The sequence below is a fragment of the Callorhinchus milii genome, unplaced genomic scaffold (genome assembly GCF_018977255.1).
Source record: "Callorhinchus milii isolate IMCB2004 unplaced genomic scaffold, IMCB_Cmil_1.0 Scaffold4, whole genome shotgun sequence".
NCBI classification, from domain to species: Eukaryota; Metazoa; Chordata; class Chondrichthyes; order Chimaeriformes; family Callorhinchidae; genus Callorhinchus; species Callorhinchus milii.
In genome coordinates this window covers 30,909,677-30,934,105 of record NW_024704745.1, presented here as the reverse complement: position 1 = coordinate 30,934,105, position 24,429 = coordinate 30,909,677, and the positions used below count along the sequence as shown (strand labels likewise).

Sequence of the window (24,429 nt, the reverse complement as noted above, 5' to 3'; positions counted from 1 at the left end):
TACTTAAAACAATGAACAAACATCATTGCTTTATATGTAAAGCTGCTTTCCAGGGACACTGAAAACCTTTGCCACCTATAAGTGAGCACCAGAACTTAGCAAGATCACTCCAGGATCCTTCATTTCCTTTCCTTCTCTTTATTGTCAGAATAGCAGCTCAATTAAACTGAGAGCAGGCTGCCGACAAGTGGTCTTATAGTATGAAGATGTTATAAATCCATGGATCCATTTATTCATTTAAATTTATGCTAACGGTTTGGTTATTTTGTTCAATGACATCCAGTGCCAATAATGAACTCTAAGACATGTAGCTATTGGGAGGGTTTATTACACCAGTGGCTTTGACTTATTTCCCTGGTAATAGCAAGTATATCCCCTTAGGAGAGAAGGGGATTGACTAATTGTTTTCCTTTATATGCAGCACATTGTATGACACAATGATCCATTTTTTGATTAAGCAACATTCAGTGGGTTGAAGAATCCCTTTGCCATTCTATATTGTTAGGTTGTCTACATTTTTGGTATAGTCCTCATCAAGTAGTTCAGTATTGGGGCAACAGCAATAGATCTTGTGCTTTCAGACAAGACCTCAGATTGACTCACTCCTGTGCTTTAATTATAACACTGAATGCACAAAGATGAGCTTGTCTTTATGAGATTTCCATTCTGAAGTTATTTCCTCTGTGGAAGGTGAAAAATGTAATTCCATGATGGTGATTTAATTTGTTTTCTAAAAGACATGTCTTGAAAGGTTAGCATCATTCTCAAAGCAGGATGAGGATGGTAAAGCGTGCTTTGTTTGCAGGAAATGTGCCTCCTTTAGAAATGACAGTTTCAGAAAGCCTTAAACTGAAGCCTGTCATTTTCTATTCATGTCTAAGAATGGGAGATAGGTTCTGATCATTTTTTGCCCTCTATATAGTATAGGGAAGGAAGAGAACAAGTATGTATACTGGGATGGATAAATGCATGTGGGAAAAGTTATCTCCATATTATTATGTTTACAAGCTGCCAAGAGTATAAATGTAAAACAAAGTGCATTGATTATCACTCTGGCCTTTCCCTTACCATCCCATAATGAAGGCTTTCTTAAGCAATAATTTGGATTTTTATTTACATATTGTATTTGAGTAGCGTTTTGATCAGAGACTCCCAAGAGTCTGACAGGTCATTTAGTCAGCGAATACCTCAGGACTGAAATTACAACTTTAAAAAGGCAAACTGTCTGAACAATCACATTAGCAATGGGGCAGCACGGAGCATGAAACTGTGATAGCACTGACTGGTGCTGATGGCACTGAGAGAGATCAAGTGCAGCAATCTTCTCTTCAGCTGTCGACAATGGTGCTTTGTTCCCCACTCCTCGAGGCAGGTTTGTCTAAGTTGCTCTTGAAAATGAACCAAGAGATTTTGTATAAAATCCCAATAGTAAATAGATCAGCAATTGTTATAATGTATTTTAATTGTGCACTTTAATTCTTGAAACCACAATAAGAAAATGCTATAAATGCACAGCAGCTCAATCCACATCTAAAAGAAAATCTTTCAAATGCTTGCTCACCTGCCATGTTTTTCCAGTATTTATTTTGGATTTCCAATGGTGACACATTTTCTTTTTAGTGAAAAAGAAATGTGAGTGCATTTGGGACCTGGGTTATTTGGACTATATTATTTGCTCAGGAAACACCACTGAGCAGTTTGTTTAATCATAGGAAACATTATTATTATTCATTGTTTCTTCGGACTTTGTCGACTTGCCATGAATTTTGGAAAACCAGAAATTGCAGTTATCGCAACAAATTCAGTTTGCAAATATTGCAGATTGGGTCGTGGAGTCCTGTAGTTCAGTGGTTAGAGCACTCGCTTTGTAAGTGAGAGACCTGGGTTCAATTCCAGACAGGGCGAAACCTTGGGCAAGTTTCCTTACTCCACACGCCTAATAATAATCCCTCCAAAAGCAATAATAAATTGGTCATTTTCAATCTACGACTGTTTGTGGGACATTGCTGTGCGCAATTGGCTGCCGCGTTCGCCCACAGATATACAGTCAATTCACTTTACAGTGTGTTCTGTGAAGTGCTTTGGGACGTCCTCCCGACGTGAAAAGCGCTATATCAAATGCGAGGATTATTATTATTATTATTATAAAGTATATCCTTATAAACAGCACGCTAATCAGCAGTATAAATGCTTACTTGTTGTTTTGATTGACAGAAAGTCGTTGCTGGATTAAAAGTTACATATCAGTTGTATTTTTCTTTTACTTTAAAAGCTGGCAGATATAGAATGAGGATTACAAATGCAATTCATGTGTGTGAGCATTCCCTAGAGTATCCTTAAAGTGAGCTTGTTGGATAAGAGAATATATATTTGTGGCAAACAGGTTATTTTTTCAACTGCGCTTGATGCCAAACACATTTCATGTATCAAATTTCTGGCAATTTACTGGAGCTTCAATCATTCCAAAGCAAATTGCTTGCTTTGGGACAAAAGTATTGTTCAGGGAATTATTGTCATCTTTGCATCAGTTGTTGCTCACTAGGATGTAACTGACAGTAAGGGAAGTTTTCAAAGCGTAAATTCAACACTTCAGCATACTGAATCGTAAAACTCATTCGGGCAGCACAGGATCCATATAAATGATTAAAGGGCAGGGTCGTAAGCCCATATTGTCTTGCAAGAAATATTGGAGAGTTTGTTGAAGCGGACTTATTGTTGTATCAGCTTCTACTAATTTTTTTTCGCTTTGTTTTAGTAGAAACCAAAAACATAAAAGATGATTTTGATGGGGCTTATACTGCAGTCAACACAGCATCTGTTGTGGTTCAGATTCAGTGTTTTGCATAAGAGACTTGCCCTGCACTTATTTTTTGTGAGAAGCATTTTACTTGGTTGGTTTTTCCAAGATCTGAGGTTACCTGGAAACATCCCATTATGTGATTTTTAAAAAAAGTTCAATAAAGATTTATCCTTAGGAAATCTAATTCTTCTTTTCATCTTGTCGTTCCCCGAGTGTTTGTATCTCACCTGTGTTACACATATCATAACCTATTTTTCTATTCAGTTGTAGACATTGCCCCTACTTAAAACAATCATCATCTAAAATATCTTTATCATCAATATTTAGTGATAAGTGCAATCACAAATATGTTGTTTCTCTTTAACAGTTCACAAACACAATACTAATAATGTCTTGCTCTATATAACTGCTGTGACTATAAACAAATATGTATCTGTACTGATTATTCACATACACCTCCCTTAGTCCTATCACAAAAATGTACTCTGCTGTAGAATCATTTAGAGTACTTCCACTTGTCAGTGACACTAAATGTCACCTACCTCCTTGTTTTTGAGTGCTACAGTTTATAGACCCCCAATAAACATCCTCTCTTGTGCCTTTTGACCAGATCTTTGGATTTTTTTAATAATGCGGTATGTTGTACTGATTTTATCTCTTTGATTGCTAAAATGTGTGAAACCATTCCAAAATCATTGCTCTCTGTCAGATATTTGTATCTATTCTGCCTTGTAAAGATATTTATGGTACAAGTTAATAACTGTTGTGGTACCTTTGTGGGCAGTAAAATATATTAATGCAGCATGCAATATTCAGTTGGTGTTGAAATGGGACTCTAATTATCCTGATGTTTCACCCTCACAATTAAATTGTTCTCAAGAAAACAGCAGCATAAAATGCAAACATGTTGGTTAACAAATGGTAACTTGCTCCCCTTTCCCTGCCATCATAATTAACTACTTCTCTTATACATTTTAACACATTCATCACCAAATATTTTTTTCAGTTAAGTTTTTGTGGTACTTGTAAAATCATTTGGGGTCTTAATGCCCCTTTTGCCCCACAGTAAATATGTGTGATGAGAAGGATTTAATTTTTTGTGCAAATTGTATTAAATCTATTCCAATAGCTCCATCTGCAGTCTAGAGAGGCTGTGAGCCCAGCACATTGTGGTCTATAGTTGGCTTTGCAAATTAACTAGGAATTCAGATGCTATAGAACATTTTTTTTGCTCTGTGGTTGTGATTTTGGCAATGTCAAATTTTATATGATCTTAACTTACTCATCCACAGGCTTCCGAAATACCAACCTCATTGAAAAAGGAATTGCACGTTGGTGCAGCAATCAAGTATACACATTCCAGTCAGCTGTTTAAGCCAGCTGGCAGGAAATTCAATTTAGTTTGTTAGCATTTTGGGGGTAGAAATTAATCAAGTTTTTTAAAAAAAAATTAGTTTGGGTTTCAGTATGTAACAATTCCTTTGAGAACACAGAGCAAGGTTTCATTATATAAAACCCTGAGATTCTCACAGTTGGTCCTAGAGTATTTTATCCCTACAGTTGCTCTTCTGTGACATATTTCTGCGATATACATCTCCAGTTTAATAACCTTAATATAAACTATAGCAGCTACAAATCAGTTTGAAAGAACATATGCAGTGCCACTGCTGGAGTATTAACTTGTGTAATTCAACTGATGGATGAGGAATGTCAGCAGAGTTGTGGAAGCCAAATATATTTATTCCCATCGATTACTAACAATTATTATTCAGGTGTCAGTGACATTTTAGTGTCATAAAAAGTGATACTTAGCTGGAGAGACTCAGTCTCTTGGATTATGCAGCATAATTCACAAGCAATTCTCGCAACTTTATTTATCATTTAATGGCTTGTGTCATATGGCCAGTTTCAGACTGAATTAAAAAGAAGACACTGTAAAATAAAATGAACATCAAATTGCATAAAGAACATAGCAAAGCATGGAATGAGAAAAGACCAATCTACCCATAAAATCCACTCCATTTACAGCACAGAGCCTACTCTTATCACTGATTTCAATCTGTTTCTTGAAGTTCACTATATACACAAATTTACTGGTTCTTTTATCTTCCATTTAGCTACATTAAAATCCATCTGCCACTCCTCATTCAATCTGCTTAATTGGTCCAGGTCATCCTCGACATATTCACATAACTTAGTATGATAACGAACATTTTACATGACAAAAAAAAGCTCTCCTCCAGGTCATTTTTGAATATTTCTGAAAACTAATATGAAAAACATATATGACATCCCATGGTCTATATTGTTTCCAAACTTATACTTTAAAAAAAAGCCATCTGCTCTTGTAATATACTGTCTGGAAACAGACTTTTCTGCAATCTGTTTTTCTATTACCCTCTTACTGCTTCTAATACTCTTAGTTAACCTGAACTGGCTTTATGTAACTTCCATTCTTGCTATGTTTTGTTTCCTTGTATATTCACCTACAAAATGCACAGTGACTTCACATTACAGTAAATTCTGTGAAGCACTTTTAAGATTTATTCCTAATGTGAAAGGTGCTATATTAATTGCAACAATTATTATTATTAGTCTTAAACATTCTTCAGGTTATTTTTCAACTGGTTATTCAGCCATTTTGGTCATGGTTTTGTAATATTTCTCATATTCCTCAAAGGTATGTACTTTGTTCTTCCCTTAAAATCATTGTAGAAGAATCCCGTTTTTCTTTTGTTGCTTACATTTTAGCTCAGTTTCCCATTTCATTCTCCCAAGAGGGCTTCTCATAGCTCCAAAGTTTGTATTACTATTCTAAAAGTTCTTAGGCTCGTTTGAAAGACTATCATAGTTCACTTGTGCCTCTGGGTTTTGCAGACTCATGAAAGAACTCCCGTAATGCACCTTGTATAGGTACAGTATCCTGTATGTCTGAAGTGGGTTATTATGGAAATGGTATTCAGTACAATGCTGTACTGGAGGTGGTGTGAGCTACCACATAGGCCCCTTTAGTTCCCAGTTGAAAATGAGTAACAACTGTACTGTAAGATTTTATGAACCAGACGTTTATTTAGACAAACTCCAAACCATCATCTGTTATTAATTACCTCATCCCTTTCTTCTTATGCAAATACATCAGTATGATTTTATCTGCATTGTATCATAGCAGATTTAAGTGCACCACCCAGCACTGCTATAGACCTTGGTAAAATGTTGATGGTAAGATGCCCTTGGTTTGCTAGAGTTGGATTCCAAGCAGATTAGTAACAGATTGAGGATTAACGCACATAAGCATTGATATTAAATGTTTAAATAGCGGCGTGGAACGGCACATCAGTTACTAACTTTGCTGATGTACAAAATGACAGTTGACAGAATTAAATTATGGAACGGCGTTTTGCTATTATTGACCTGCAAACAGCCTTAGCAGCACATAGCTTTGCTATTGATCTTATACCTGATGACATGGTGCTTCACATATCCAATGAGAGGAGGTCGGAGAAAATCACAACTCGTTTCACCCACTACTCTCCCAAATTAATTTACATGCACAATCCCATATCAAAAGAGCAAAATGTTGTGATTTGTATGTGGCAGGTATTGCTGTAAATTTAACCATTAACAATGCAATAAAGAATCTAAGTGGAAAAATTATGGTATTTCGTAATTACGTTTAGCTGGCTAAGCCCCAGCAGAACCCTTAATGTACACTCTGGGTTCCCCTTGGCTCTTGCCAGCCTGTGCCAAATATTCTCTAGAATTAGGTAAACAAGGTGCGTCATTCCGGGGAGTGAGAGTAATTATGACAAAGTACACCTGAAGGCATACTGGAGAGCTTGTTTCTATTTTCATTGTGAATGGTTTGAACAGACTACATCTAGGTACCTGAGTTTGGATTTGAATCTTAGGCTGTCTTAGAAATGGCAAGTGATGTGATCAGCCACCTATAACATCCATCGCTATAGTTGATTCAGATGTAAATTGGAGGGCCAATGGACTGTACCAGTACTCTATTTTGAATAATGTATTTTCAATTTCATCAGCACAGAATCTGATGTAGATTTGAATCTTTAACCCATTTATAACTGATGACAGATGGGGTTCATTTGACATTCAGGATAATAGTTACATTTAGAATCATGACCTGAAATGTCAGTGCACTGTTCAGAATTTGTAATGTATTTAACAGTTTTAAATAACTTGTGGATTGAGTAGCAAGTGCCTTCGAAAACCTAGTTTGTTGTACAAAGTGATATTTTATTGCTGATTTTGTGCTATTCATTTATTTTGACTCCAGTTCAAATAAGGAGTAAAGATTTAACACAGTGTTGGGTAAAGCAAGAGCATTTGATGTTGCTTGTGTCCCATGTCTTGTAGCAATTTGCATACGTCTGTTTTAGTGAACTGCCCAAAGGCCTAGAGATCATGAGCTAGAACCGTGTGAGAGAGAGGAAAACAAATGAAAGCAAAGTGGAAAGAAACATCCTGCAGCCTCTGCAGAAGTCTTCTGCCTTTCTACCAGGTGCAGGAAAAGCTCCCACATACTGTGGATCTGCTTCAATTCCTGAATTTCTTCCCTCACCCCTACCCCACCCCTTTCCTATGCTCGGGTCCTGACCCCTGACTGTCCAGCACCTTGGAACGTCCTCCCGACATGAAAGGCGCTCTATAAATGTAATGTTGTTGTTGTTGTTGAATGCTTTCCACTCACTTTCAGGTGGTGTGTTGGCGCTATGTGTCAAAGAATTGATGCTCAGGGTAACAGTGTGGGATGAATACAGTTCCAAACCCATGCTGCTTGGTTCCTAATCAAATCATACATGGGAGAAGGGAAGGAACATTGATGGCAGGATATGTCTGAAGAATAGGAAGGAAATGTAACAGGGAGTCACAACTGGCAATCTTTGGCAACTGGCTAAGGGGTGGGGTATTGGTAACGATTAGAGAATCGTTACAGCAGCAAATCTAATGTAGGAAAGTGGATTAAAAAAGGCAAAAATAAAATATCTCACCAAAAATACCTATAAAATCACTAAGTTATCATGTTTTAAATTATCACTGTATGGATATTTCAAATAATCCTAATATTCCTTGGTGTATGTAAATAGTTAAAAAGAGAGGGATTTTTCTTCTGTATTGAGCATGATTATACAGTAAGTCCCATCATTACATTGTACAGACAGTGAGCCTCGGGGACCTGGCAAATTACTGCTGCTTAGAAACGGTGAATTGAGATCGTATTTGGAATATAATACATTGTACGATTTGCGAATATGCACAATTATACTTGAAGCCATCGGGGGGAAGAAAAGGGATTGCAGTGCAAAAACAATTCTGAAAAGTCACCTGCCTCAAATAAAAATAGTTACTGTATAAAGAATTATCGTGGAGTCCTGTGGCTCAGTGGTTAGAGCACTCGCTTTGCAAGCGAGAGACCTGAGTTCAATTCCAGGCAGAGGGCGAAACCTTGGGCAAGTTTCCTTACTCCACACGCCTAATAATAATCCCTCCAAAACTAAAAACAATAATAAATTGGTCATTTTCAATCTACGACTGTTTGTGGGACATTGCTGTGCGCAATTGGCTGCCGCGTTTGCCCACAAATATACAGTCAATTCACTTTACAGTGTATTCTGTGAAGCGCTTTGGGATGTCCTCCCGACGTGAAAAGCGCTATATCAAATGCAAGGATTATTATTATTATTAATTATTTTTTTAAAAACTTCATTTTCGAATGATAATTGGTTTGTTGCAATGTATGCAATACGTGCAGCGGAGAAAATGTTTGCAGTAAAAACCGTAGGGACTACAAACTTAAACTAGAAGTCTTCAGTATATTGACCGAATCTGAACAGAATCCTCAGGAAAATATATAAATACATCATTTGTATTCTCTAATTACCTCCATTAACATGATGTAGAAGTAATTGTTATCATCTTTTTAAATTAGGTGATTGACAAGCAGCAAGAAAAATGTTCAGTACAACAACAACAACAACAAAATTCCATTTATAAAGCGCCTTTCACGTCAGGAGGACGTCCCAAGGCGCTGCACAGTTGGGTCATGACTCGAGCAGGGGGGAAATGGTCAGGGTGAGGGGAGGGAAGGGAGGGAGCGAGGAGGGGGAAGAGAGTCGAGAGGGGAGCTGAAGGCACGGTCAAAGAGAACGGCCTAGTGAGGGGACAGAGACAAACAGAACCTAAAGAAATGAAAAAAATGAGCTTCCTCCGATGGCTCAGTTAGGAAAACCATTACTGGTAGAAATAATTGATCCATACAGATACGAACGCCATGGATTTGATTTCTGGTCAATGCACAATTAATTGATTCAGACAGGACATTGCAACTCGCTTCAGCATTCCTGGATTAAGGATAGTAAAAAACAGCAGGGGAGGGAGGAGAGGGAGTCACACTCACTGTCTTTAGTTAGTGACTGTCTTCAGTTAGTGATAGTCTTTATTTACTGTTTTTAATTAGTGAATAGGTTTGTTTATCATAGTTATCAACAATGCCAGCCTGACTCGGTTGGTAGGACTCCTATCTGTGAATCAGAAGGTTGTGATGTCTCAGCCTTCAAATGAGACATTAAACTGAGGTCTTGACTGGCTTTTCAGGTTGATTTTAAAGATTGTTGTTCAAAAAGTAAAGGGAGTTGCTGCCAACATTCTGGCCCACAATCCCACAGATAAAATTGGTCATTCATATAAAGACTGTTTGTTGTTATTGATCGGCTGGTGCGAGCTGTCATTCACCCGGATGTCGGGCTCTGTGGTGGTAAGTGTCAGCAACCATTCACGGCGGCAATTGGGAAAATTTCGTATTTTCCATCTAGACAGTCCACCCCCTGAGTGTATTTGATGAAGTCAATGGTATTACAGCAATATCATTGATATCTTGAATTATGTGATCATGTTGAATTGTAAAAGAGACATATGCCATTATTGTGAGATGTGATTTGTCCAAATTCTTTCCCTCAAAGTAGAAAATACATTGTGCGCCAAAGAAGCACAGAGCTGGGAATTTCCCCGGTTTCTGGCAAATGTTCTTTTTTTGTGTGTGTAATTGGATAGTGTCAGTAGGCTGTTTGACCATGGGAGATCATAACAGCCAATCCTGATCCTGTCCACACTTTTCCAGCAGGGGTCACTTGATAATGATCAAAAAGCTTGTTTTTTCTCCCTACTTGTCCGATGACACGAAAGCCAATTTTAGATCCTTAACTCAGCACAAGGATCAAACACAGGACTTTCTCAGTCTTACTCTCTATGATTCAGTGATATATCAAGAGAATAAGTGTTTCTCAGTCTAATTCTCTGTGGTTCAGTGCCACATGTCTACTTTACTAGCTGCTCTTCTAATACTCAACAATAGATACAGGGCAACCTTTTCTAACCCAGTCATCTGGGTTCAATGTCTCAGGCCATGTGTTATTCTCTGTGGCAAGATAAAATAGCTGACTCCAGTTTGTTTTGTTGCTGTTAGCTTCACTTCACTTATTGTCCTCCACACTGGAAGAAGCTCCCTTCTCTTTTATAGTGTCATGGGATCTCAAACATCCACTTGAACAAACAGACAGGAGTTCAATTTACACAAGACAATACAAGATAATGTCTCATCTGAAGGACAGCACTTATAACAATGCAGCACATGGGACTTTAACTCACAACAGTGTGCTACTGAGCCAGGCTGGTACTGTGGTGGCTGAATGACCTTCTTCTGTTTCAAATTTTCTGTGTGATCAGAGAGAAAGCCACATTTCTTTAAAATATTGCAAAGCTGCAATACTCAGATGGCTTAAATTTACTCACCCATACTAAACTCTGTATCCCCATCACGCATGTTCTAGCCAGGCTCCACTGGTTCCCTATCGCTGAACGAATTGATTTCAAGATTCTCACATTTGATTTCAAATCCCTCATGCCCTGGCACCTTCCTACCTCTCCGACCTGCTTACCACCCAAACCACAACCCGCTGCCTCCGCTCGACTGGCTCCGGCCTCCTGCATGCCCCTCGTGCCCTCCGTTCCATCATTGGTGGCCACGCTTTCAGCCACTGTGCCCTGAAACTCTAGAACACTCTTCCTCTATCCCTAGCCTTGCCCCTTCCTCATCTTCAGGTCGCGCCTATTTGATCGTGCCTACGGTCATCTCGCCCCCCCCAGATCGGTGTTGTGCTCCACCACTGTCAAGTGCTCTGGGACGCTACCCTCCGTAAGGGGCACTATATAAATGCAAGTTATTGTTGTACATTTTTATTGAAGACAAAAGAGAGAAAGTGCACACTCTTCACATCAAGTTTAGGCAGTTTCAGACTGTAAATCAAATGCCCATCAGTGTCATGCTATTTCAAAGGATCCATTTGGTTATATTTATTGGTACAAACAAACAGAGAGTCTGGAGAAGATGCTGCAGCTCTAATGAAAACAGCTATTCCTTTTAGAGGTGTGCAGGCAGTGTGGGTCAGACCTGCTAATATCTACTCTATTGACAGAAATAACATTTTAAAGCAATTAGAATAGCTTATCAATAACATTCCAAATTTGAGTCATATTTTTTGATTTTTTTATACCAGAAACCCATTGTTTTAAACTCTGTTTTCTGATGTGCCTGCGGTGGGGCTTGTGTATGTGATGTGGGTGCAGATCTATCTTGGGCACTTGAGAAAAGTGACACAAAGACTGCAGCTGAATGGCCTGCCACTGTTCTGTAGACTATAAAACTGAAACAGTCCCCCTGCAACAAACTGATAGATGAAAACATGTAGCCTGCAGGGAGTCTAGGTTATGTAGAGGTCACTTACATATTTTTTCTCTACTATCTTGTTTAAAATAGCAGATCCCTCTCAGTTTGGATAGTTTTGAACTTGAATATCTCTTCCAGGAAGCTGAGAGTGAGCGAGACATAATCTAATAATGAGTTGGGTAGAGAAAAGGGTGATCAAAGGTTTGCACAGTAAAATTCCTCTAACTTCTCTTTTTCGGTGAAATTAATATTTAATTATGGATTCAATATGATCAAACGCAAGTTGAATACATTATGAAATGCCATGCATTTCCAGCTACGCATTTCTAAAAGAAGGTGATGGAACTCAATGTGCTCACACTTCACCCCTAACTTCAATGTATAGAATTCATCCTACAGTATTTGTGAATTGAAAAAATCATTGGAGTGAGTTTTTAAATCCTGGAGAAAGCGCTTCGGGGATGCTTGACAGGATACCGACTCAGTGAAGTCAGTACCGGTGTCCTATTTTTATCTGAACTCCATCTCTGGGATCAGGAACGTTCCAATGACCTCTCGTCTATTTAAATAGAAAGTAACTTCATGCAGGTCACCCTCATCCTTTCATTTTATAATCTGTGCTGTGGCTTTCCTTCGAGGAATGAGTCCTCAAGTGTCAATGTTTCCAAAATAAACTTTTTTTTAAGAAAATAAATGAAACCAATTGAATATATCCACATGCACAGTGTTATTTAGATTTAACTTATTTAATATCCCCTAGAAACATGTATATGCTATTTATGGTGACATCTATGTGTCTTTTCCATAGATACTGTACGTAACTTATTTACCTAATTATTTTAGAATTTATTATTTGACTCTGTAATCATGCCTTTTGATATCTTCTGACTCAAATCATTTGTAGTTGAAATTGGAACGGTTGTTCTGAATCAAAAAAGGTTATTTTACTCTGTAATCCAGAGACTATCTATTTAAAGACTGTACAGTAGTTTGTCCAAAAGGAAGCAAAAAGCAAAGAAGAGCATTAACTTCCATGTTCTTTGCTCTTCTTTCTAGTCTCAGCGCCGCGTTACCTTTCACCTGCCCGACGGCTCCCAGGAAAGCTGCAGTGATAGTGGCCTAGGAGACCACGAGCCTGTAAATGGTGGCACGCTGATCTCACACCCTCTCCCTCTGGTTCAGCCGCAGGATGAGTTCTACGACCAGGCTTCCCCAGACAAGAGGACTGAAGCTGACGGCAACTCCGACCCTAATTCTAGTAAGTGACCTTCCTTTTCTTTGCAGTTCTTTGCTGCTCTATCCGATTTGTAATTTTACAATTTAATATTGACTGCTTTCCCAACTTTAAACCACAAAGGGGCACAAGTCCATCCAAATGACATATTCAATCCTTCCTCATCATTATGTGGTTTATTTGAAATGATTTTGTTTAAAAAGTGGATGTTTTGGATTTTGCTCAGATAAAATCAGGGTCATTCTGCACTGCCCATACATACATTTAGCAAATAACTAATTCTGTATTTTATATAACATTTCAAGTGTGGAATTAGATCATACAGACAGGATAGGGTTTAGCCCATATGAATGAATTGGTATAAATTCCCCACCACCCCACATCAACCAGATGTCTGGCCTTATCTGTAGCATAAATGCTGCGGCACTTTCATTTTCACCAATGAATCCTAAGTGATACTGGTTTTCACATTACTTTGCACTTGGTAAAACGTTGCCTCTTTAAGTCCTGTGTGTATTCCTCTCAGTTTCATTAATTTTGCCAGGTTTCTATTAATGAGTGAGTAAAAGAAAAGTTTGTATTTGGGAGGGGGGAGGGGAATTAACTTTTGGATCACACTTTCTGTACAATTGGTGACAATTTACACGGACTTTACCTCTACGATGATGTGGTGTGTTTATTGAAAACAGGGTTGTATAATGTATTCTGTAGCATCATCATCTTTTGAATATTTATTTGCTGTTGAACATGAATGAAATGTTTACAAATTCTCCTTTTAGATGCCACTTTCAATTTATTCATGATTAGTTGATGGTTCATTAACATAGAGCTTTCCGAATGACTGACAGTCAGGCAAGCATTCCCCAGCACAATCCTGTGCTCTCTGAATCCAGTTCAAATATCTAAGGGAGCTAGTGTGAATTCTTGAAGGAAATGTGTCGCGTAGAAATTTGAAGTATCAACAGACAGCTATAGTTATGGAACACTCAGATTCCATACCAGCCTAGGGAACTTTCTGCATCCAACACCAGGTTAGAATCTGTACATCCACTGCACGGTGATTCAGAGGAATTGTGTCATGGAAATTCAGGACAAATCTCGTGTTCTCTGCAGTTTGTTTTCTCCTCTGCTGTCTGCTTAACCACCATACAATTTCAGTTAGAAGAATCCCACAGTTTCAGCCCAGTTATAATAAAGACAAGACTGCAATTGAAATACATGTGTAGTAGACAATTTTACTTTGTTTGGTCATGTTGAATCTAGGAAATATTTAATTGGCCAACAATTGATTTGTTGGCACTACTTTCTGTCAAACTATCTTGGATCCAATAATGGTTCTGGAAGTTATCTTTAAGCTTTTCCTTATTTTACAGCTTTCAGTAAATGTTGAATCATTTGAAAGCTATATAGTGCTTCAAGATTTATAGATAGGAAGATTCTTGATACTAAGTTATATCTTAAAACCCCCAAAATAAATGCTCCATATGTTTGATTTTTTATGCATTGTATTTTAAGATTAATGTTACAATAATAAATCTGCTCTTGACATTGGAGTGACTTTGTGATGAGAATTTGTTTTCAATGTCATTCTGAGTAAACTGGAAACAAACAAAAAAGGGCCTGTCCAGAGAGGCTGGAATTTCCCTGTACTTGCCAGTAGTCTAAGCATGATTTATATGTAGTGGCATGATGTTGCCATAAGAAAATAAGGAAGTTTCTGCAAAAGATATACAAAAGATATATGACAGTTATAACGTGAGCCATTTACTTCTGAGAAACTATATATATATTCTGTTTATTTAGAGTGTTCTGCTTCTTTAAACAATATGATTTGACAATTTAAAACTAGAGTTTACTGCGTGATACCAATTACTTGTGCAGTTACTCTTCTGAATGTACTGAGACGCTGCAGAGGAGAATGTCCAAAGATTGGGCCAAAGTGGCCAAATTCTTCACAAACAAATTGAAACTCTCCAACAAAAAAAAGGCCATGGCAGAAGCACTTGACCAATTCTGTAGTAGTTTGAAAAATACCACCTTGATAAAGAAATCTGCAAATCTGTAATGTTGACGACTCACTAGAATGCCTCTCGGACTCAATCGGGTGGGGGAGGGGGTTAAAAGACTTCATTTAGAATCTTTCCAAAATGTTTTACAACCTTAAATTTTAAAGCAGTGCCTGAAGGCTAAGACTGTGAGAATTTATCCGGCTTCTAGATTGAATTTCCCTCTATTGTAGAGAGTGGGAAGAATGCCATCCAAAACAACAAACTGGAGTGGGGTAGGTGGGGGCTTTTAGTGTAGGATATTGAAGTGATATCATTATTTATGACAACCCCAGTAATAATTTGCTCTGTAAACTGAATTGGAGGTTTTCAACAACAACTTGACAACAACTTGGATTTATATAGCATCTTCCATGCCGGATGGCATCTCAGAGCGCTTTACAGCAATGGATCCCAGGGCCGAGCCAGGGGGAGGGGAAAGAAGGTGACCAAAGGCACGGTCGAAAAGAAAGGTCTTCAGCAGAGACATGAAAATAGGAAGGGAGGGAGTGAGGAAGGGAGTTCCAGAGCCTCGGGGCATAGTGGCTGAAGGCACAGCTGCGAGGGTGGAGTGGAGGTTTCGGGGGACGAGGTGGAGGCCAGACCTGGAGGAATGAAGGCAACAGCTACTGTTTTGAGGACGTCAGAGAAGTAGGGGGGTGCAGATGAGTGGAGAGATTTGAATACAAGGGTGAGGATCTTGAAATCGATCCTCTCTGGGACAGGCAGTCAGTGCAGTCTGGCAAGGACTCGGGTGATCGGGGAGCGAAGTTTGGTGCGGGTGAGAATGCGAGTGGCAGAGTTTTCAATGATTTAGATTTTATGGATGGTAGTGGATGGGAGACCGGCGAGGAGGGCTTTAGAATAGTCCAGCCGAGAGGTGACAAAGGCATGGACTAGGGTTTCAGGGGCTTTCGGAGAAAGGTATTGGTGGAGGCGGGCGATGCGTTGGAGGTGGAAGAAGGCGGTGCTGGTGAGGGACCAGATGTGGGGGAGGAAGGATAATTGGGGATCGAACCTAACGCCTAGGTTGCATACGGGTTCGGAGAGTTTTAGGGGGAGGTCGGGTAGGTGGAGGAGGTGAGAGCTGTGAGATATTTCCCAATCAAATATCTGGGACTGAAACATCCAGGGGTATGTGGTATTTTTATATGACTATTTGTTAGGAAAATAATACTCTGTAGATATCATAGACCTTAAAGACATGTCATTTACAGTTGTTCCTATTTAACCAAGCAGCTATATAATTTTGGAAATGGAGTTCTAATTTGTTCTTTAAACCTGACTTTATGGCACAGAGCTTCCCTGACTAATGAGTTTCTCACCAATGTGCCCAATATTTTTTGGTTGTGACTTTATGTTGCTTCTCATGAAAATGGGATGATTGCTGAGATCTCAAAGCAGATAAAAGTGCAATCCAACATAAATTCTGCAACAAACCTCTCCCATTCTCCAAAATCTTCAAATTTTGTGGAATTCATGACTTTGTCCTACAAAGTGTTAACATGAAACTTTTGACTGGTGCTTGGAAGGATCTGTTATGTCCACAGTGTTTTTATTTGCAGTGTCGCTGTCTCCTGGAAGCATCTCAGCAGGTGTTGGTGCACCATCTGCATTCTATTCCCAAACCTCTTATCATCTCTTTCATTTCTCTTTATGAAAATTGCTGTGAGTGGGTTACTCTGTTTGAGAGGTTATTTGTGATTCTGACTTGGCAGAGTCTTTCATGTAGGCAGAGCAGAGGGGTGGCTACATTAATAATTCTTAATGGATTTCCTTTGACCTGCTGGATAGAAGTCTTTGAATATCTGGTTACATTTTTTGCCTAGTTCATTCGTGTGTGCTAACTATGTCATTCTGTTTTATTTAAAGAAATATTCTGAATGCGAATCTTTTTGCACAAAACCACAAGATCAACTTGTGGCATCTGTTGTGTTCTAGAAGTGTATAAACCCCCAAATGACGGGCTCATGCATTTCTCAGTTTTAACAATTCTATTACTTTACTGAACTGAAAGTGTTTTCAGTTCAATCATTCACTTCTTAGGGACCTGAAAAGTTTTGTTTCCCAGGTAATTATTCTTCCTTCATAAACAAAGTTAACATGCCTCTAATCAGCTGGTTTGAACACATTTCAATACACACATAACCCACAGTGCATGAACAACATGGAGCAGGCCTCTATGCTTACATAGCGATTTATTCTGAAGAAAATGGACAATTCTAATCGTAAATTAATCTCAAACTCCTTCTGGAATCCTCCAAGGTGGAACTGATCTCTTTTATCACACTGGACAGCTTTGGATTTCACGCTGAACTCCAAGTGAATCTATACAGCTTTTTTTCTTTCTTCCATATGTTTTCCTTTTCCTCTTTTCCTCTATACTTTCCTTTCCCCTCATTACTCACCATCTTGTTATTCCGTTTTAGGTAAGCTGCCCTTCAAGCCATTCACCTTCCCACCTGCTAACTCTTGTGAGTTTAGAGTGAGAATTTTTCCCATCCTATGCGAACATAATTTATTTATCTGAATTACAAACTCTCTTCACTGGTTGTGGTACAATTGAAATTTGGAGCATCCATTTACCGAATCTTGGTTGTGATCGGACATAGGTGTGAACTGTGAACTGTGAACTGCTTCTAGAGCTGCTGATCCTAGCTCGCCATTGCACTGACAGGGGGTGCTGAGTAAAGGCTAAATGGTTTCTTACAAAGAGGCACCGAAAATCAGAAGAGCTGTCCCAGAATTGCTCGTCATTTCGCCCACAAAATATACAGTCAATTTGCTTCACCGTATATTCCGTGAAGCACTTTGAGACATCTAGAAGACGTGATAAGGTGCTATATCAAATGTAAGGATTATTATGTGAACCTGATGATAATTAATTTATAATAATGATCCTTATATTTGGTATAGCATCTTTCATACGGGAGGATGTCTCAAAGCACTTCAAGTTATATACTGTAAACTGCAGTAATTATGTGTTGTGAGTAAACGCAGCAACCAATTTACACACAACAATGTCCCATAAACAACCATGAAGTGAATGAACAATTTTATTTGGAGGAATTGTTGGCCAGGGTTCAGGAAACTGAAGAGAATTCTACACCCTCACAAAGAAATCAAATATTTATTGGAGGACAAATGTGATAACTGTCACCTCACAAAACCTCATCTCTCCCTTCTTTTCCCACTGTTGCATAAAAATACAGTATTTATCATTTTAAAATGTATTAAGAGTGAAATTCCCTGTTTGCTCCACATGGTTCTTTAAACATTCAATTGGAGCACTGCAATGTAATTCACTAAAATACACATACATTCTTTGGATGCATAGTTACTCCATTTGGCACCAACAATTACACATCTGTTGGTTCACATCCTGTCAGTCAAGCAGCTGTGAGAAATGCTACCTTGGGTTCCACTCACTATAAGACTGTTCTTTTGTGATGGTTCTTGCTCCAATAAAGTGCTTTCTTTCCTATCCTGATCTGCTCAGATACGTCGTGTAACAGCCACTTTCAATGCATCAAAGTCTGTGCGCCACATCCATTACAGCATAAAGTAAAAACACTTTTGGAGATGTAGCTTTCCTGGCAGGAAGAATCTGGAGGCTGGAGGCAGTAAAGTATGAACTCTCCATGGGTGGCTGGAATGTTAACCCTCCCAGCAGGCTGTACTTGCATTTTGACATGTGACACATTCCCCCCGAAAGTTAAACATGACCGACCTGGAGGTTCCCCACTGACAAGCAGTGAGGTGAAACAAAACACCTCCACTCAGTTTGACATTGCAGATCCAACTGCTGAGCTCAGATGAAGGATTTTGGCATTCTGTGTAAATAAGCTTTTAGATATAAGCTGGGTCTTGCTTTCCTCTTCTTTCTTCTGGCAGTGTCTTGCAACATAACCCCTACATTCTCAATCTTCCTGGACTTTGTTTGACTTCACAAATGATGCTAGACAGTGAAAACACTCAGGGCTTATGTGTTGTAATGCAGGCACAGGTGGGAACGATCCTGAGGTCTGACATTTATCATGATCTTAGCCTTAGACCATTGTTTTAAAATTTAATATCACACAGCATTTGGGAAAATGTTTAAATTTAGTTTTAATTTGGAAAACATTTTTCCGCTATTATTAACAATGATTTGAACTATCATAGCGCCTTGCAAATATAGAGAATGCATCAAATGAAGTACTGTGGAAAACTGGTCTCAAATTTAAGTTTCGCCCACAAAATATACAGTCAAACCAGTTAACAGTGTATCCTGTGAAGCGCTTTGAGACGTCCAATGATGTGATCAGGTAGTATATCAAATGCAAGGATTATTATCATTATTATTAAGACTACATTTAGAATTTAAGAATTCTATAAAATTTTAGGATGATAGTGAATCATGAAAGAATCCTAGTGTCTGTTGTTAATATAAGATAGTGGGAGCCGAGGGATCAGTGAGGAGAGTCTCCAGAGATCACTAAGCAACTGCACATTTCATGTTAATGCCCCAAAGACCACCCGTGAATGAATTGAAAGCTTCAGTAAACAGTCTGGCAGCTTTTGAAATATTCCCTGGAAAAATTAATACAAACTGAAGATTGGTAGGTTTACATATCTACTTATGGTGGCAAACAAACTTTTATTTAAGGATGCAGTATATTGTAAGAAACGGGTTTCCACAATGAAGTATGCAAAATTGGTTGGTGCTAAATACCACAAATTCATGCATTTTTAATGAACTTTCAAAGGTAAATATGAGCTTAAATATGCTGATTTTATGAAATGAACTTTTATCTGCTGGTCACTGTAGGTTGCTTGAAGTTGCCTTCAAGGGGTTCTTCAGATCTCAGTACTGCTGTTTTCTCAAGCTTCACTGTTCACTTGTTTGGTGTTTATTCTCTCTAGTCGCCTCAGGCCACTGGGGCCCATAAGGTACGCAGGCTTTCTGCTTCCCAGCCTCCTCTGACTCCTCTTGGAACATTGTATCTAGGAGATGACTCTCCTGATTATTTTTTACTCCCTACTGTGGAAAGACACCAGAACTGCTATTTGATGTGTCCACTGGCTCTTTCCACAGCAGCACAGCTCAATAAAGTCTTATGTTTCTCCCACATAAATATATAGTCAATTCACTTTACAGTATATTCTGTGAAGCACTTTGACATGTCTCAAAGACGTGATAAGGCGCTATGTCAAATGCAAGGATTATTATTATTACTGTCCTCTCGACAAGGTGCTATATAGATGTAAATTGTATTGTAGAATCCCCATAAATAAATGTATAGAGCGGTGAAGGGTATACTTAGGTGTGAGTCTGGCTCAGTTAGTATATTTTTGCCTCTGAGTTAGAACCACATTGGGACTTTGAGCTCACAATACTGGGTTACATTCTGATGCAGTGCTGTGGGACCTCCTCATTTTCTTATACCTCTGCAAGGTGCCATCCTTCCGCTGAGACTTCGAGGTCCTGCTTGATTGTTAGGTGGATAATTAAAAAACTCAAGGCACTACCCTATATTTGAAAGAAAAGGGAGATTTTAAGAAATGTTCACTTTCTAGCTGTTTATGGCAGATTGCTTTGCATATATTGGTTGTCACATTCATTTACAAATTTACAGCCCCACAGGTCACAGAAAAGTTCAGGAAAGTGCTTTGAGATGTTTCAACATGATGAAAGTGAAAGTTTCAAAATCAATAATGACGACTGACACCAGCAAGTATTTCTTTACATGGGGGTACTCAACAGATAGAATCACCAAAAAAGGTGGTTTAGGCCTTGACTCTGGGAAATGAGGCTCATTTGATTTCATCCTTCCAGAATATCTATTTCACCTTCTTCCCGTTGCAGCAGTAAGTTATCTATTTTATAAACGTGTCCAATGCCCTGGTGTCTGCCCTCTGCATGGTAACTCGTTCCATAAAATCTTGAGATTTCTGCTGCTGAATTTTGTTTTGTGGCTTCTCATTATTTAACTGGAGGAAGTCATACTGAATGTTTAGTAAATGTATGCTCTTATTCAACTATAAGTGACAATTGTACTAAAAAAAATATATTTACCATTAAAGTAATGACCTATGCTGCTGCAGGCAGGACTCATGTCCGATTGTAGTAACCCATTCCCCACTTATAGTTCACGTCATTTATTCCAATCAATGCTCGACATGGGTTACATTTGCAGTATTACAAACTGGATTTGTTGTGTTACTTTGTGAATATCAGATTGTAAATGTCAAAGTTTAAGATTTCCAATAATCAAAATTTAAAACTATCATTGTCGAGAAAGAATAAGGGAGTTTCACTCCAGTAGGACATTCTGAGAACGTCATCCAAATTGGAAAGGCAAGGAAAGAGGAAATGCATTATCAAGTACATTTGTTCCAATATTGTTTTTGACATACACATCGGTCGAGGAAGCCAACAAATTCTGCCCTTTGAAAGAAAAACTGACACAAATTGTGATATGGACACTTTCCTTGTGACCATATTAAAAATAGAAACAACATATCGAACAGGCAGAAACTAATAAAAGTGAAAGCCAATGGGCAAGTATGATTCATAAATGGGACAGTAACATATGCCATTTCTTTCTTACTGGAAAACTATTTCTGAGTAAACTTCTTGCCCCAGGTTACAGTGGGTTTAAAGGATTTGTGTCTCAAAAGAAAAATTAGAAAGAACTCTGGAGTCAGGCTTCATTGAGACTGTTGGTCCTCAACTTTATTAAACCTTAAGCGGTGTCTAGGGGTAGATATGTTATTGATGGCAGCAGTAGGTGCTAGCTGATTGCTCTGAAAAGAGTTCAGATGGATGATCGTGTTGAGGTAACCTGGGTAGAGAATATATACAGAAGGTCTGGTCAGTCAAACATTGTTCAGCACCAGGTGTACATTAAACAGATGTGGCTGTGTTGATACAAAGTGATGGAAACAAACTGAAGCATGATGAGAATTGCAAAATCTGTTCGTACCAGTATTTGCATTTTACCACTAAACTTTTTCTCTGTTAATACTCTCGCATGTAGAAATTTGGTTCTTTTTTTTCCTTTCACTGGGGTACAATTCCACTGGCATCAATACTTTGTCTATACTTTATAATTGTGTCTGTGAGATAGTTGTAGATAGTGAGGGTTGAAACCAGCATTCACCTGTAATTGCATATGTTCAAGGATCTCCGACCAGCAATCAGAAATTGGAAGACTGATTTTCTTTCTCTTCTCCTAACTTAGGCAGCCCTACTGCTGCACAGCTGAGCTCAGCAAATTTAATACAGACCGGGAATCAAATTTGGGCCTGTAACCTGCAGCCATGAAAAAAAGAGGCTCCTTTGAATGCTCAATGAGTTAATCTAGTACTTTTTCCAAATTTTGGTATTCCTAAGTGCATTGTATTACTTAATTATCACCAGGATTTCCGTTATTAACTTGAAACTGTCCTGAACAAGTTTGAAACTGTTTGAACGCATCCTGACTTCAAAACACCCCAAAGGTTTCTCCAGCCAATTTGATAAACTTTTTTTAAAATAAAATTACCAAAGAAGTGTGAATTCAACCTTCTCCACAGTTAAATTAATTTTTTTTTGGTCAGCCAAGTGTCTGACGCACATGGAAGCTCCTCACCACTACAGAGCATTCCAAATGTATCATGGTTTCCTTTTGTATGGTATGGAGTTTACACTTTTTTTTCTAGTGGACACCACTGGGGAAAAAAAGAGTATACACTGCATCCACCCTGATCAGTTAAACCCAGAAAAGTAAGATGCAATTTGCCAAGAGCCAAGGCTTGGGGATTCCAGAGGAAGCACTGGGGTACTGCAGAAGTCTAACCGGCTAAAATAAAGCATGTATAAATTACCTGCTGCTTGTCTAATTAGGACGTTCAGAATGTTATGTCCAGTTTTTGTCACCACACTTAAGGAAAAGCATCAAGGCTAATAGAGTGAGTGAAGATTTACTAGCATGACACTGGGGATCAATGGTTTGGCCTATGAGCAGAGACTGGAGGAACTGCAACATTTTCTATTGGAACAAAGAAGGTTGAGGATGACCTCATAGAGGTCTTTAAAATTATGACGGGCTTTGATAGAGTCAATAGAGGAGATTATTTCCATTGTTTGGTGAGTCAATGACGAGAGGGCATCATTTAAAAATAGCAAATGGGGAGGTGAGGAGATTTTTTTTGCATGTAGAGTTGGTAGGTTATGGAATACACAATCGGGAGTGGTGGGTGAGGCAGAAACCATGTTGGGTTTCAAAAGGTTACTAGATAAATATCTAAAAAAAGGAGTATAGGGTTTTGTAAATGTGACTGAAACTATTGCTTTTAAAGGAGCCAGCACAGAGAAAATGGTCCAAATTGCTACCTTCAGTGCCATAAATGTGTATGGTTCCATTGACCACTCTACCTATTGAGGCTTTGAAATGCAGGATTAACAGGAGCTCGGTGGTAAGAATGCCTGTCCTCAGTGACTGGCTCGTGTGATGATGTCCTCCCTGAGAGCCAGGCTGATTGCAATTTCCCCAACCGGCTGGGTGATTGAGGCCCTGAAAATGCAAAGCAACAAAATGAAGGTGCAGCCTTTAGTGGTTTGAGTTTTTAAAGGGAAAATTAATTTATAAACTCACACCTCCAAGGTGGATAAATGTAGTGACTACACAGAATCCCCTCCGCCCACCTCGGAAATGTTGATTCACCCACACAGTGTCTCGTTTTATACTTATTTTCAGAACTAAATAACTTCTGCTCTCTCTGTCTCTAAGATATATATCTTGACTTAGATTCCCTTCCATCACAGCAGTTTTTGGAAGTCACACAAAGAACATATCTGTACTAAGGGAGAACACAAAACCTTTCAGATGCTCTGCCTATTAAGAAGAGTCATAAATAATGAGCGCTCTATCAGAGATCCTAGTCAATCAAAGAATTTTAAAGTGATGGAGTGCTATTCTGTTTGAAAGGAAAATCCAGAACGATCAGCCTTTAAAAGGAAGTAAATTGCATTTGGTGGAGGGTTAGAACCTATTAATGGTAACAAGAACCACAGAGTGGCTGTACTTCAGATGATTATTGCAAAACACCACCTCCACAAAATAGTCCATTTAATGGACTTCTTATTTAAGTTGTTGAAAAATACTGCCACCATGTATTGATTACTTCCCTATGGAAAATTAAAGACATTTAGATGCATGATTAAATAAATAATGAGCTTTTCTAGAAACTGCTTATTGACCAACATCCTGCAAATGAAAAATTTAATTCAGGATGAAAGGCAGCACTCGGAGGATCCTGGCTTCTATTTAAGGTGAAGGATGAGGGTGCTGGGCTTTAACTACTCAAGTTTTCACCAACATGTTGATTCATTAAAAAGTACACTTTAGTAACAGACACAGAAATCTGCAATAAATAATGAATGTGGTTACTTTATTGTCACAGCATTTCATCAGGACTGTTTCTTGATATGGTCATTGGTTGCAATGATGGAGTAGCTGGAAAATAGCTTCAGATTATTCTTCTGATTTTCTCCATTCTTTGCTGGAGGTGCTGCCTCATGCTGAGGTACAGTGCATCTTTCAGGAGCCAAGATGGTGAGAGTCAAGGCAATGTGACCCTG

The 24,429-nt window shown here is 38.6% G+C and overlaps 1 protein-coding gene across 8 annotated transcripts in view; it reads left to right on the top strand.

Moving 5' to 3' along the window:
• Positions 1–24,429, top strand: part of LOC103176881 (protocadherin-9) — a 397,017-nt gene that overhangs the window by 235,236 nt on the left and 137,352 nt on the right. For 6 of the 8 annotated variants that reach the window (XM_007890726.2, XM_042333963.1, XM_042333965.1 and 3 more), the window contains one exon: positions 12,600–12,801. In XM_007890726.2, the coding sequence (XP_007888917.1) occupies positions 12,600–12,801 (202 nt within the window). The remainder of the gene's footprint in view (positions 1–12,599; positions 12,802–24,429) is intronic. The other 2 variants (XM_042333968.1, XM_042333967.1) reach the window with 1 other exon arrangement.